This window comes from Myxine glutinosa, chromosome 1, assembly GCF_964187855.1.
Source record: "Myxine glutinosa chromosome 1, kmMyxGlut1.1, whole genome shotgun sequence".
NCBI classification, from domain to species: Eukaryota; Metazoa; Chordata; class Myxini; order Myxiniformes; family Myxinidae; genus Myxine; species Myxine glutinosa.
In genome coordinates this window covers 255,457,140-255,472,719 of record NC_136261.1, presented here as the reverse complement: position 1 = coordinate 255,472,719, position 15,580 = coordinate 255,457,140, and the positions used below count along the sequence as shown (strand labels likewise).

Genomic DNA, 15,580 nt, shown 5'->3' with positions numbered 1-15,580 from the left:
TCCTCCGTCGTGCGAAGTCCTTCCTTGGCACACCTGAGCTCCTCACCACATACAAGGCTTTCATCCGCAGCTCAATGGAATACTGCTCTCCCCTCTGGGCTGGTGCTCCTGCCTCACACCTAGCTCGTCTTCACGCTGTTGAAACCAAAGCATTCAGAATCATTGGAATCTCCCGCGATGAAGCTAACTCCAAGGGCCTCTCACTCACTCACCGCAGGCAGGTTGGTGGTCTTTCCGTCTTCTACCGACTCCTCTCTGGCCTTGCCCCCCCAGCTCTCTCTGGGCTCTGTCCCGCAAATATTCCTACAGGTCACACAAGAAGATCTGCCTGCAACCCTCTTATGGTCAAACTGCCAAAATCAAGACTCTCTGCTCACCTTCACTCCTTCATTCCTCTTTTCTCCCACCTCTGGAACAAACTCCCTCACTCTCTTCAATCCCACTCCACCCTCCAGGTCTTTAAAACAGCTGTTCACCACCATCTCTTATCTTCCCCCATCCAAAACCTTGATCTTTTCTACCCCCGCTAATTTCACCCCAATTCCACTTTTTTGAAATACCAACTTCTGTCCTGGAAGTCCTTGGTGTCCTTGTGTTTGATACTTCTCCCGCCCCCCCCCCCCCCCCGCCTCCTCCCCCCAAGCCCTCTCCCTTCCACACATCTCCCTGCTCTCAAATGTTGTGTTGTGTGCTTCCCCTTCTCTCCCCATCTTGTTTTCCGCTCCCTCTTTTTATATATTTTGTTTGTCTGGTTGATTTGTTTGTGAAGTAAATGTTAGCTCTTTCACGAGCCTCGATTCAGTATACAAAAAAAAATAAAAAAATAAAAATAGTAAAGTTTAATCAAGCCCGTCGGAACGCACGGTAATTAAGTGTTGCATGATGTTATGCAAACTAGTGTTGTGTAATTTTTGAACGGCCCCATATCGGGGTTAAGCAATCCGTGACCATGTGACGAATCAGCTCGTTCTGATGTAACCGTGGGGAGTGTGACATGGATGAGAGTTATTGAGTTAATATATTGAGCTTTAATTTCGCATTTCCCAATTGGCTCGTTACGAATTTTGTCGCAGGTTTGACCAAATATGAGCTTTTGTAAATATAACAGGTAGGACAAAGCCATTAATTGACAACAGTGTCGGCATTGACAGAATTACATGGACAGCTGATGTGCGGCCTTTGGAATTTTAAGCAGGACGTCATCACCAGTGGTGACATTTTGAGGTACCGGAATCCTGCAGAAATGTCAGTCCTGACGTCATTGCCAGATTTACTGTTGCATCAGGTTGTGACATGACACTGACCATTTGAGACCCCAAAATGAGTGATAGATGAAATATGCACAATTTACCATGATCAACAAAGCTAACATAGTCACATACATCCACTTGCTCTCACAATTCAGAATCCCCTTTCAAGAAAAAAAAAATCACATCATTTGGTCCAACCACTGTTTTTCGACAAAATTATATATTTCAAGAAAGACTACAACGACACTTTTCGACGTCATGAAGTCCACTGATATGCCTCCGCCCACATTATTACATCATTATTGTAGTTGTACCAAGTTTGATTTAAATCCATTCTGCTGTTCTCAAGTTATCACATTTCTACTTCACATGACCTCTGACTTTTGACCTCTTGAAGCCATAATGTAATCTGTTCATATTTTCATCATATATACTTTTACCACATTTGTTCAAAATCTCATCACTGGTTCACGAGTTGGTGCGGCAACATCATTTTTACTTAAGATGGTCTCTGACCTCGTGACCCCAAAACCTAATCAGTTCATCATTATACGTACCAGGACCAAGTTTGACTTGGATCCCTTCAGCTGTTCTCAAGTTATCGTGGTAACAAAATAATTGCAACTTAACCTGACCTCTGATCTTTGACCTCTTGACTCCAAAATCGAATCGGTTTAACTTTGCATCATCATATATAATTATACCAGGTTTGGTGAAAATCCTATGACTGGTTCACAAACAAACAAACAAAATACCTATTTTGGGGGGCTGAACACCCCCCCTCCCGCCCCCCATAAACTTCCATAGATCCTGATTTTCTTAATGCCATGAACAAAGTTTGGTACATCACGGGTGATGAAGATTTTGGCCAAGTTTCTTCGAAATGTGCGTAATTTCGGAGAGCAAATACCGATTAGTATTTTGAGGGAGTCAATCCTGGATACACTTTGAACATCCTTAAACCATCACAGACCCCGATTGTTTTTAATGCCGTGAATGAACTTGAGTACAAACGTACCAAATATCATTTGTGCCAAGTTTGGTCACAATCACAACAGTTTTGAAAAAGAAGTTGCAAGTGGTCATGGACTGACTGACAGATGGACTGATTGACTGACTGAATGTCAGTGACTGACTGTCATGTGACTGACTGACAGTGACTGTCAAAGTGACTGACTGATGCACGGAGTGACTGGTAGACAGACTGACTAACCGAGTGACTGACGGACGGACGACGCGCCATCCCATAAGCACCCTGGAACTACATTCCAGGTGAGCTAAAAATCGTGGTTTGGGGAGGTCTACAGGTAAGTTAAGCAACAGGGGAGGTCTACAGGTAAGACAACAGGTAAGTTATAGTTGTGGTGGTGGGTGGTTGCCCCCAAAATAGGTATTTTTCTGTTCGTTTGTTTAAAGTCTGAGCGCACAGGGACGTTGCCCATTTTTTTTCCATGTCGGTTAAGGAGCCCTCTACTACTACTAGATGCTTTTAAGGCCAGCATCATGGCCTGCCTTTTTTATAATAAAAAAGGTTAAAAAATCAAACATTTAAACAGCCTTGGACGTGCACCTTGACCCCACGGCCAAGGCACACCGTCTATCAAGACTGTCCCATTGGCATACACATGCACCTCAACCCAAAGGCTGAAGCACATGGTCAATCAAAACATGCATCCTGACCCCGAAGAGCCAGAATGCATGGTCATACAATTGGACCCCTCCTCCATAGGAATGAGTTCACCGTCCCCCAGTGGATTCTACACCCTTAAGATGAAGCCACCAGTGGTTTTAACACAACGAGTATTTAACACACTACTAGATACACAGGTGGAGGGACAGAACACGGTTGTGTTCTTTTATGAAGTAAACTCTACTGTTGTAGATTGCTCGCCAAGTGGCTTAAGCATTCAAGCCAGCACTCCATTCAAAACCGTTGATAAGGAACGGCTGGCTTGGCAAGTGCTAGATGTAACTGAACACACCCCAGAAATAGACGGGAGAGAAGATATTGTTGTGGATCTCAGCGCTGGCCTTCTCCCCTTACCAAGAGGGGATTAGTCCCCTTGTCTTTGACTGGCCGACGGGACCCGGGACCTATGACGTCCTTCCCGGACAGCGCGAAATAGGGTCTTAGGACTAGAATCACTATTACCTAATTACTCGCGCTGCCCGGAAACGAGGAAATAAGCCCAGCACGAATCACGCGTGCTGAGACGCCGAGCGGTGCGTACACGCGATTCGTGCCGTTTATATGGTGACCCCAGTTCTAGCGATCTCGTTCGTACCATGCTTAGCCAATGGAGAAATCACACAGGTGGTCGAATTGGGAAGAAAGGAATAACAGGATTTATTTACACGATTTACAATGATTCCAGAAAAGAGGACACTGTGCAGCCTTAAAAACAGTCTTAACTTAATCCCCAGGACAAACGGGCCTGTCTCACACACAGACACACTCACACGGGGCTTGCAGCTGCGAGATGATGGTCCGCGTCCAAGGATGGCTCTCGCGCAGCTCCCTCCGTTCTCCGGCTCGTCCTGGGCAGATGGTAAGTAGTGGGGCAGGAGCTCTCCGCGTGTCGTTTGGCGCACACGGGATAATACGGGGCGAACGGTAGGGTCAGGGCTCTGGCGGTTGGCGATTAACACTGGCGGCTATTGCCGCGTTCACTCGCGTGGCTGAATAAGCGATATCCGCCACCGGCGTGTCTGGCTGCCTTTCCTTCGGCGCTTACGTAATACTGAGATATAGCGCAATGCCCCCAAAGCGAGCGCTGCTTCAGTCGAGTCCTGTTGACCACTCACTCATGCTCTCTCTCGTGCTCCTTGTAACAAGTCCCTCCAGGGCTAGTCCTTCCTCTCGTGCAAGTCCTCTTATCACGCCCTTTCCCAACGAGTCCTGACCGAGTCCCCATAGGCACGCCCCGTGAACCTTCTAGCACTTACCAGACGCGCCTTACCACGCCCTGTCACGCCATGCCCTTAGAGCCCTGGTTGGCTGGTGGCCCTTACCATCATCGCCTCTGACGCGCTGCCCTGACGCCGCCCCACCCTGACCCCGCGCTCCTCCCTCTTAGGCCTACCTCGTGTTACTCGACCAGTGAGCGAGCAAAGGGCAGCAAACGCTGCTGGCAGCCAAAGCGTAATAAATGCTGCGGCTAGCCAAAGCGTAACAAACTGAGGGATCAGCCAAATGGGGCGCGGGATCAATTATGCCCATGGAGGTGGAACTTGGAGGGTGTACGCAAAATGATAGGACCTAAACTCATGTCTTTACACAACGCAGATATTACTCGTGGAAATGGCCTATACTTACACATACTATGACATAACTAATACTCTAAGGTGGCCTACGTGTTGCTCGTGGACTAACTATGGGGTGGTGTTACGTGGTCCTCCCGGTAACTACCTGGTCTTGGTGACCCCCGGACCGTGGGAGGGACCCCGCCAGAAAGATATATGGTTTATACGCTTTCGTAACGCAATCAATATGAATTCCGGTCAAGAAGAAACCCCACACCAAGGATCCGGAATAATCAATAATATATTCACTCAGCAATCAACAACCATCAACCATGCACAATCAATATTACAACCATGTGAACTCATCTACACAAACTCTAAGATGGCCATCTTAATCTTATACATTCCTCACGTGAGCCCCACTCCTGACTCCCTCCGTGGTCAATGTCTCTCCTCTCCGCACACGGGCGGGTGAACGAGCCCCGGGCGGACGTGCTCTAAACGTGCCGTCTCGGACTGGGGCCGCGGCTGCAGCGCACCTCCTTGCCAAGCCACGGGGCAAACCCAGCGCGGCGTCCAACGGGCGCGAGGCCCCAAGTGCGACCCTTACGCGTCCTTGTAGATGGGCAAAAACCCAGCGCGGCTTCCGACGCGAGCGAGGCCCAACGTGCGGACCCGTACGCGTCTTTGTAGACGGGGCAAAACCCAGCGCGGCTTCCGACGCGAGCGAGGCCCAACGTGCGGACCCGTACGCGTCTTTGTAGACGGGGCAAACTGTCCCGGACGCTTGGTTTCGTGCACGAACTCACGGTGACTGGACGTGTCAAAAGGTATTTACCGCCCAGGTAACTCCTCTCGCCAGACGTTTCGCAACGGCGCGTTTTCCGCGCAGCGTAAGGTCGATTCCACCTTCTCGTCGTCGCGGGGCGAGGAAGTAGAAGCCCCGTCCTTTTCTCTCCTCGTGTCTTTTTTTTCTTCCGTTTCCGGCCACTTCCGTTTCCGGCCACTGGTTCCGAAGGGCTCCTGACCCTCCCATCACAACAACCCTTAATATAATACACACGGATAAGCAACCTGAATGGTAATTTACATACATTCACCTAAATATGTAACACTCCCCCCCTTCAAGAAAGAAAGTTTGAACCCAGCGAAAACTTTCTTTGCCGGCCAATTTGGAGAAACAAACCAGATAACTCAACCCCCCCACATTATCAATTCCCCCCGGGCACAGTTATCCCTTAAAAATAAAGCCAGTTAAGCCACTCGATAGCACTTTTCCGGGAGGCCAAGCCGAGTATTCACTACATGGATGCCTTTAGGAACGCGGAGTTCACGGTTAGTCCGTGCAGGAAAGTTCTCTACATGGGCGCCTTGAGGAACGTGGAGTTCACGGTTAGTCCGTGCAGGAAAGTTCTCTACATGGGCGCCTTTAGGAACGGCGTTCACGGTTAATTCGTGTAGGAATCTTGGCTCGGCGGCTCCGCCGCCTTCAGTGCTTCAACTTCTCAGAACGTCCCTAATAATTAGGGTGGGACCACTGGTCCCTGTAGTCCCCTGAATACCGGTCTTCTTCTCGGCCACTACTTTGCCAATTCTTCCTTCGGGAGCGGCCGTAACTCAGGGAGCCTCCATAATAATATTGACTGCGGCCACCACCAAAACTACCGCCCAGTTGTCCTCTCCTGTAGACCTCTCGACGCCTACGAAATGCCTTCCCTACTGTTATGGTCCGACCCTCCAAATCCTTGCCATTCCAATTCTTCTCTGCCTCTCTGGCGTCTTTTGTGCTGGCAAACGTGACAAAGCCGAACCCTCTGGACTGTTGCGTTTCCCAGTCTCTTACCAACCGCACTTCCACCAGCGGCCCATATCTGTTGAAGACAGAGGTCAGAACTTCTTCCTCTGTTTTGAAGTTCAGTCCCCCTACAAATAACTTGGCACTTTTGTCACCATCCCGAGCTGGTGTGGTGTTATTTTCCCTGCTGGGCTCTTTCTCAACCCTCAGGTTACCATAAACTTGACCCCCGGCCAAATCATTCCCGAGAACCACAGATACACCCTCTACAGGAAACGTGGCTTGTAAACCGACGGTGACCGGTCCTGACACCAAATCGGACTCCAACTGGATGACCTGAAGGGGAGCACTAACACCGCCCCCGATCCCCTGTAAACGAACACTATCCCCCGTTGCCGTCTCCTCGGACCATGGCAAAATGCCTTCAAGCATTAAAGATTGATGGGCCCCTGTGTCTCTCAATATCCTAACCGGTCTCCGGTTAGTCGAGGCTCCATCCAGTGACACAAACCCCTCGGAAACAAATGGTTGGTAACCCTCTTGATGGCGATTTCTTACGCTAGCCATCGCATTCGGAGTTGTAATAGTCGGACTCCGCTCTGGGTTGTCCCTTTTCATGAGGTAACAACTGGACATCAAGTGTCCAGGTTTTTTGCAAAACGCGCAAGTAGGCCCGGAGGAAAAACTCGGGGTCTGCCTCGGGCCCCCCGAACTATAAGTTTGTCTTGGGCCCGCATCCCTCTGATTTCGAACCGGTGGGGTATCATAGTTGTCCCCATAATCATCTCGAGGCCGCCGCCATGTATGGTCGTTCTCCGCACCTGCTGTTCCCCACCTCCCCTGCGGAGATCTAGGCGAGGAGTTAGGTTCGTGGACCCCTATTCGGTGGGTTAAGGCATAATCATCTGCCATGGTGGCTGCGTCCCACAACTTCGGTACTTTCTTTTCCTGCAGGTACACTTTGATGTCCTCGTGGACACACTGCTGGAATTCCTCCACCAGGATCAAGTCCCGCAATGTTTCGAAGTCTTTCCCGACTCCTTTTGACTCACACCACCGATCAAACATGTTTTCTTTCACTCTGGCAAACTCCACATGGGTCTCACTCTCCCTCTTCCTGGCATTCCTGAATTTTTGCCTGTAAGCTTCCGGAACCAACTCATAGGCTTTGAGGATGTGCTTCTTCAGTACCTCATAATCTGCACATTGGTCCATTGGTAGCGCCGAATAAATTTCCTGAGCTTTCCCCACCAGCACACTTTGCACGAGTATGGTCCATGCCTCCTCCGGCCAGTTTAATTGTCGAGCCACTTTCTCAAAGTGTGGAAAAAATTTCGCGACTTCTTTTTCACTGAACGGTGGAACCAGCCTCACATGTCTGCCCACATCCCAGGTTTTCTGGTTAGGTGTCGACCCCGTCAGCAAGGGTGGTGCCTCTCCCCGTTCTCTCATTAACTCCAGCTCCTTGAATTTGATTTCTTGCTGAAGCTGCATGTCACGTTCCTTTAATTCCCTTTCCGCTTTTCTCTCCTCTGCTTCGAGGTCCCTTGCAGCTCTCCTTTCCTCTGCTTGTTCCTTTTCTCTTCTTTCCTGGAGTTCTCTTTCCACTCTCCTTTCCTCTGCTTGTTTCTCTTCTCTCCTCTCCTCTGCTTTCCTTTCTTCTTCTGCTCTTTCCTTTTCTGCTCTTTCCTTTTCTGCTTTCCTTTCTTCTTCTGCTCTTTCCTTTTCTGCTTTCCTTTCTTCTTCTGCTCTTTCCTTTTCTGCTTTCCTTTCTTCTTCTGCTCTTTCTTTTTCTGCTTTCCTTTCTTCTTCTGCTCTTTCCTTTTCTGCTTTCCTTTCTTCTTCTGCTCTTTCCTTTTCTGCTTTCCTTTCTTCTTCTTTGATCCGTTCCTGGCTCCGTAATTGCAACTCCAGTTTCCGGAGCTCCACGTCTTCTGGTTCTTCGGGTAGCCACTCCCAGGCTAACTCGTCCCATGTTCCTAATCCCACCATAGATTGTATCACCGTGGCCTGCAACTCTGCCTTCCTCAAATTAGTTCGGACCTCCAAGTTAAAATGTTTGGCCAATTTCAAGAGATCCGACTTTAGCAATGCTCGGAACTGTGCCTCACTCGGGGTTACCCCAAAGTTCTGTGCCACAAACGCCATGGTGCCTATCGTTAACACCTGTTAACCTTCACCCCAAGACTTTCCCCAATTTCTCAAAAAAAAATATTACCAATTAATAATTAATTAATAAATTTTAATTACCAAAAATATTATTATTTTATTATTTTATACACTTTTAGATCCCGGACGTAGACCCAATTGCGAAACCGCAAATCGTAATTTGGACGAGCCCCCAATTCCGTTACGTGGTCCTCCCGGTAACTACCTGGTCTTGGTGACCCCCGGACCGTGGGAGGGACCCCGCCAGAAAGATATATGGTTTATACGCTTTCGTAACGCAATCAATATGAATTCCGGTCAAGAAGAAACCCCACACCAAGGATCCGGAATAATCAATAATATATTCACTCAGCAATCAACAACCATCAACCATGCACAATCAATATTACAACCATGTGAACTCATCTACACAAACTCTAAGATGGCCATCTTAATCTTATACATTCCTCACGTGAGCCCCACTCCTGACTCCCTCCGTGGTCAATGTCTCTCCTCTCCGCACACGGGCGGGTGAACGAGCCCCGGGCGGACGTGCTCTAAACGTGCCGTCTCGGACTGGGGCCGCGGCTGCAGCGCACCTCCTTGCCAAGCCACGGGGCAAACCCAGCGCGGCGTCCAACGGGCGCGAGGCCCCAAGTGCGACCCTTACGCGTCCTTGTAGATGGGCAAAAACCCAGCGCGGCTTCCGACGCGAGCGAGGCCCAACGTGCGGACCCGTACGCGTCTTTGTAGACGGGGCAAAACCCAGCGCGGCTTCCGACGCGAGCGAGGCCCAACGTGCGGACCCGTACGCGTCTTTGTAGACGGGGCAAACTGTCCCGGACGCTTGGTTTCGTGCACGAACTCACGGTGACTGGACGTGTCAAAAGGTATTTACCGCCCAGGTAACTCCTCTCGCCAGACGTTTCGCAACGGCGCGTTTTCCGCGCAGCGTAAGGTCGATTCCACCTTCTCGTCGTCGCGGGGCGAGGAAGTAGAAGCCCCGTCCTTTTCTCTCCTCGTGTCTTTTTTTTCTTCCGTTTCCGGCCACTTCCGTTTCCGGCCACTGGTTCCGAAGGGCTCCTGACCCTCCCATCACAACAACCCTTAATATAATACACACGGATAAGCAACCTGAATGGTAATTTACATACATTCACCTAAATATGTAACAGGTGGCAACCCTTTAACCTTTAATGATCAATATGTGCCAATCTCAAAACCGTAGCAATATAATAGGGGTAAAAATCTGTACAGTGCAGTACGGTAGTGTGAATCAGGATCGGTGGGGACAAGAGGCAAATCTGCGTACGTAATAAATGGATGGTTCCGAAGAGTCATTTCATCTTTCACTGGTCATGGTGATTACTTGACTTCACTTTGGGTACTCTTTCCATGAAAATCGTATTTAATTGACAATTTGGAGATAAGAAAGTAGTGAATAATTTTGAAAATAAATTCCGAAAACGATTAATTTTGAAAATAAATTTGGTAAACGATTGATTTTGAAAAAAATTTTGGTAAACGATAAAATTTGGAAATGAATGAGGAAAACGATTAATTTTGGAAATGAATGAGAAAAAATGATTGATTTTGAAAATGAATGAGGAAAACGATTAATTTTGAAAATAAATTAGGAAAACGATTAATTTTGAAAATAAATTTTGAAAACGAATAACTTTGAAAATGAATAAGGAAAACAATTGATTTTGGAAATTAATGAGGAAAACGATTAATTTAGGAAATGAATGAGGAAAACGATTAATTTAGGAAATGAATGAGGAAAACGATTAATTTTGGAAATGAATGAGAAAAAACGATTGATTTTGAAAATGAATGAGGAAAACGATTAATTTTGAAACAAGGAAACACTGAATGCCAAGTAAACCGTGAATTTGAATTAATTGTGTGTTGGAAAAGCTGAAGCTCGATGATTGGTTGATTGGGAGCCAATGATTTAACGATCGGAAGTGACGTTTGGTTCAGTCAGCTGGTACTGTACCGTTATTCCTGCCCATGGAATGTTAAACCATAACGGTTAATTTTCGCCCTGCTGGCGTGGCTGACCATGAGGCAAAGGTCGGGCCGGGCGCGGCGTGCTTACCGGTGAATGGGCAACGGTGCTGTCCCGAGCCATGCCCGGAGCCCGGGATCAGCCACGTCGTGGGCCGTCGTTGGCCGTGGCCCCGGAACACGAAACGAGGCTGTGCGACGAGACCGCGGTATCTGAGGACGACGAGGACAAGGAAAGCGTCGGTTCACCCCCCCACGTGAACCGGAACGGTTTTCCTATGAACGCAGTTACGTGGGACCGCATGTGGTGCATCGCGACCAGGCAGCACCCGGGTGGCTCTGACATGGCGTGTAGTATCCGTGAGGCCAGGCATCTGCCCAAGGTGTGACCTCGTTATCCGTCTATTGACATTGTAGTCCATTGGTATCGGGTTAGGGCCTGGAAGGAAATGTTGGAGGGTGACTGCACACCATCACCAACACTTTTGTGTGGTTTTATAGTACGTATTTTATAGACGTAATCGCGTTCTAGTTGTACATGCTGTGCTTTATAGAGGTACTCGTTTGAAAAAAAGATAACGTGTACTACTGGCTACCACTAGGTGGCGTTTGTGACCTATGTGGGCACATTCTGTGCGTACAGATAGACAGACGTACCCAAATGCAGTACTCTCCTCTGGTGAGGGTAATAGAGGTACATGCAAGGTATGGGACCTGAGGGGTCTTTTGCATTGCCCGTTTGGAGGGTGTTCGCAATGTGGTGGCAGGTATGCACAATTAATGCCATAAACATAGCAGAGCGAATGCGAAAACACAATAGTTTGTTGTCATATTATCTTGCACATGGAAATATATGTTAGGAGGGGGGGGGGGGGGGGGTTGTTGCTCGGATGGGGGGGGGGCATTGTCCCTTGAGTGTGGTCAAGTGATGCATACTGATATTGATAGGAACCAAAGTAAAGTATATATCGCAATCTTTATTGTATTTTCATGTATATGTGGATGAGGGGGGCACCACATCACTAGCACCGCTTCCACCAGCAAGACACGAGCCAACAGCTGCGTGATAGACACAAATGAATATGGGACTTTTGAAATTATGTAATCCGCTCCAGAATGCTTGGCGGCTCCAGAAGTGATATCCGTTGCATGTGGACTTCTGTAATGCGTGCACGATCAGGATTGTTACCTGAAATGGCTCATAAAGCTTCTAACACAAGCTGAAAATACTTGGAAAAGTATGTGAGAGCTTGGTGTGCCTCTGTACAATGAAAGATTGGAGGAAGACACCATATCTAGTGTGGGTGCTTCTGAACACCAATGGAAAGGACCTATGTGGTCCTTAATTTTTAAAATAAATTAGGAGTCATGATTGGAAATCGGAAATCATGAAGGACAAGTTTTGAGTTGTTTATTGGCACAATTAACTTGCTCGTGGTCACATGTCATTTCCAGATATCTCGCGGGATTGTGAGCTTGACAGGCGACCATGCCAAACCATGACATGTAGGGACTGTTTCAATCGCAGTTTCTGTGAAGTCTGTGCTAGCATGATGGGAAGGGAAAAGCGTTAAATATTCTAGTCTTTCGATGTGGGAATGCTCGTTTGCTTTTATGTGTGGAAGGAGGGTGGGAAGGGGAGTACCTACTGAGTTGTAGTTGGGAGGTCGGGGGGAGAGCAAAGATTGGGCAGAGTTGGGAGGTTGAGGACTCTCGATGGACGGGAAGTGGTTGAGGAGTTGTTGCGGGGGAGGAAGGAAGAGGGTGTGAAGTGAAATGGGGAGGGGATTGAGACCTTAGGGATGGGAGGGGAAGGTTGAGGCCTTAGGGGTGGAGGTTGAACACTTTGGGTTTGTGAGGGGTTGTGGGGGTTGAACATTTAAGGACTTGAAGTCACATTTTACATTGTGTAGTTGTTCCATGGGTCCCTGTTAACCCTTTGAGTACGGATGACGTCCAGTGCCGCGACCCGCGAAAAAGTTTTGTGTCCGGATGACGTTACTACACGTCATCGATTTATCTTACTATAATTCACCAAATGTCCGTCCATCCGTCCGTTGGAAGGTACCGCAAAAACGGCTCAACCGATCGCAACGATATTTTGGGTGGGTATTCCTGGGACCCCTGGGAGTAAAATAGGCCATATTGTTTTTCCAAATTTTCCAGTTTTTCCAAACACGATGGAATAATATTTAGCGATATGAACGGTGATGTGGCTTTTGTTGAAATCCTACGTACCAGGAGAGAGTAGATCGACTCCTGACGAACTCTTCCTATATAAACGTGCAGCTCTGAAGTAACATGGCAGCGTGAGCAAAGCGACTGAGAAACGGGATTAGCGGCCGCTTGTGTGTTACAGATTTGGCACGCACTCTTCACACATAAACGTGCGACTGAGAAAGACGTGCAGCGGCCGCTTCCGTTTTGCAGAATTCAATCTTTTTTCAAAATGGGCGCCATGTACTGTTTAGATTTTGATGATTTGCGTGTATTATGATTCAACGGATGTTTATATGAATCGTTTAAAATAAAAAAGCCTTCAATTTCTGATATTTTGCCTTTTCATTTGGGCTTCCCAATTGAAGCCCCGCCCATAGGGCTGGTGCGGTTGCTAGTACCTATAAACAGATCGTCAGTACGTGGTTGCATTCCCGTAATGCCAAATTAATCCCGTACCTGGGGTATTTTTATCAAAAAAAAAAATCCCGTACTCAAAGGGTTAATATTTATTATGAATTTGTTTCATAAGAAAGTGCATTTGTTGAGAGATGGTTGTTTGGCGTCATCGTCGTTTGATGTTTGTGCAATCTGAAATGGGTGTTCATGTAGTGGTTTTCTCGGTGCTTTCTGAGTTGGGTTATTGTATTTTCTATTTTGGTTGTGGTACCTTCCGAGTTTAATCTTGTCCTGGTGGTTGTGGTGTTGGTGCTATTAGGGTGGCTCTACCACAACCACCACCACCACCAAAACAAAACCTGAGCCATAAAGACAAGCCTTGGCTACCTTCGCATTAATCTCAGAGAAATCCACCAATTGCATTTGCTGTTTAATGTTGTCTTAAAAAAAAACAAATACAAATGCTACAAAGTGAAAATTTTGATGTACTGAATTGATCATATGTCACTCAATTATATATTGATCTCTGTGTTTGAAATTCCTTTTTTTCACTTTACCTTGCTGTGTTAGCCTGGTGTTGGCTTAGCGGTTAGGGTGCCGGCTTGGGATCCTAGGATCCTGGGTTCGAATCCCGGTCATTGCTGAATTAACGCCAGGGGGGTTGACTCAGCCTGTCATCCTTCCGAGGTCGGCAAATTGAGTACCAGCTTGCTGGGATGAATGATCCCGGAGTGTATCCAGATTTAGAATAGGTACACCGTATCCCTGCACATCGTAAGAGGCGACCAAGGGTTGGCGCCAGGAAGGGCATCCGGCCATAAAAACATTGCCTCAAACAGGGAACCATGATTGTCATGGGGCCCGCAAGGCTAACCCCCGCTCTAGCGGGGGAAAATGGCCTTAAAACGATCATTCATTCATTCATTCATTCACCTTGCTGTGTTTTTTGACATTGTGCGTCTGTGGATCGTCTTTCCCCAACGAATCCGCTGTGTTACAACAGATGGTTCCATTGCTAATAAATACCGCAATGACAAATCAAATACCAATTACTTTTGTGTGAAACATGTTCGTTTGTTTGGGCCCAGTGAGGTAATGATTACACCTGCGTAAAGCGTGCATGAAAAACGATGCGTTAGCACATCGTTTCTTTTTCATGATGTAACGGAGCAAGTCGTTTTGATGCTGGGAAAGTTGTTTGTTTGACTTCATGGGTCCTATCAGACATTTTAATTTGGCAGCATTGTTTGCATTTGTAATGACCTCGTGTTTTTCTTTTCTGAGCAATTTCGCTTTCTTTTTCTTTGCAGGTGCATATACCATCTGTGCCGTACTTTTTACCTTCCACCCCAGTTGGTGAAAAACTAGAAGCCATACAGAAGTTCATGTGTGAACTTCAGTATCCTGCGTTTACCCCATCTGTGTGCAAATCTAGAACCCATGTATTAAATGTACAGTTAGAGTTCATAGAACACTTTACCCCATGCAGTCTTGTGAAAAAATGACATGGGCAGGGTCTGCGAGCGGCAAATTTGATTGGTCGAAATGATGTAAAATGCCATGATATTTTGTCCCAGGTATTGCTAAAGGAAACGTTTTTGAAAATGCCAATAATGTGATTTGTGTTCTACAGTGTTGTAGTACTGCATATTATTCAAATGAAATGAAGTAAAGCTTTTAAAGGCTGTATAATTTTTCTTTTGGGCAGTTTACCCCTGCTGATGCAGCATATTTTACACCACCTTATTTAAGATGTTACATTAGTTATTCGTTCCTATTGCTTGTGTCCTTCATAATGTCCTTAAAAACAGTACTTTTCCTGTTTGGAATGATTTTCAATTTTGTTTGACTGCCAGACAGGCAGACAGAATAATTTTTTAAATCTTACTCCTCTCTGCGCATGTGCAATCGGGACGCATTCAGAGCCAAAGTTCCGATTCATGCTCCGATTCGTGTTCAAAGTATAACGTTCAATTGATACCAAGTAGTTCCTCGATCATAAACTGACATTTGTAGATGGACAGACAGACAAAGTGAACCAATTGCATAACTCCACTTTTCGCTTCACTTGTGTGGAGTAACTAACAGTTACTCATTCGGCTAAGATCCCATGGTGTCCGTTGCAGGGTGCTCTGTCGTCTGTGTCCAAATACACGAGCCATTTGTCGCAGGTCCGCAAGAGCTTAATGTTGTTATTGTTGTTGATGGGGTTCTTGTGGGTCGATTTTTACTCCCGCTAGGGAGTAATGCATTCGATCGTGTGTGTGTGTGTGTGTGTGTGTGTGTGTGTGTGTGTGTGTGTGTGTGTGTGTGTGTGTGTGTGTGTGTGTGTGTGTGTGTGTGTGTGTGTGTTCGTGTGTTCGTGTGTTCGTCAACAAGATATCTGGAAAAGTTCTGAACGGATTTGGATGAAAGTTGGTGCGATGATTGCCCTTGGGATAAGGAAGAATTGATTAGTTTTTGGTGAAGCTCAGGATATTATTCTGCATCCAGGAATTTTTTGAAGGATTTTTTA

The 15,580-nt window shown here is 47.0% G+C and overlaps 2 protein-coding genes across 7 annotated transcripts in view; both read left to right on the top strand.

Moving 5' to 3' along the window:
• The window catches only part of LOC137436499 (ribosomal protein S6 kinase delta-1), a 283,132-nt gene that overhangs the window by 102,065 nt on the left and 165,487 nt on the right, over positions 1-15,580 (top strand). The window lies entirely within an intron of this gene.
• LOC137436515 (tubulinyl-Tyr carboxypeptidase 1) overlaps positions 10,396-15,580 on the top strand; it is a 59,720-nt gene continuing 54,535 nt past the window's right edge. For all 4 annotated transcript variants that reach the window (XM_078786096.1, XM_078786089.1, XM_078786095.1 and 1 more), the window contains exons 1-2: positions 10,396-10,832; positions 14,376-14,464. In XM_078786096.1, the coding sequence (XP_078642222.1) occupies positions 10,572-10,832; positions 14,376-14,464 (350 nt within the window). In that variant the 5' untranslated portion in view covers positions 10,396-10,571. The remainder of the gene's footprint in view (positions 10,833-14,375; positions 14,465-15,580) is intronic.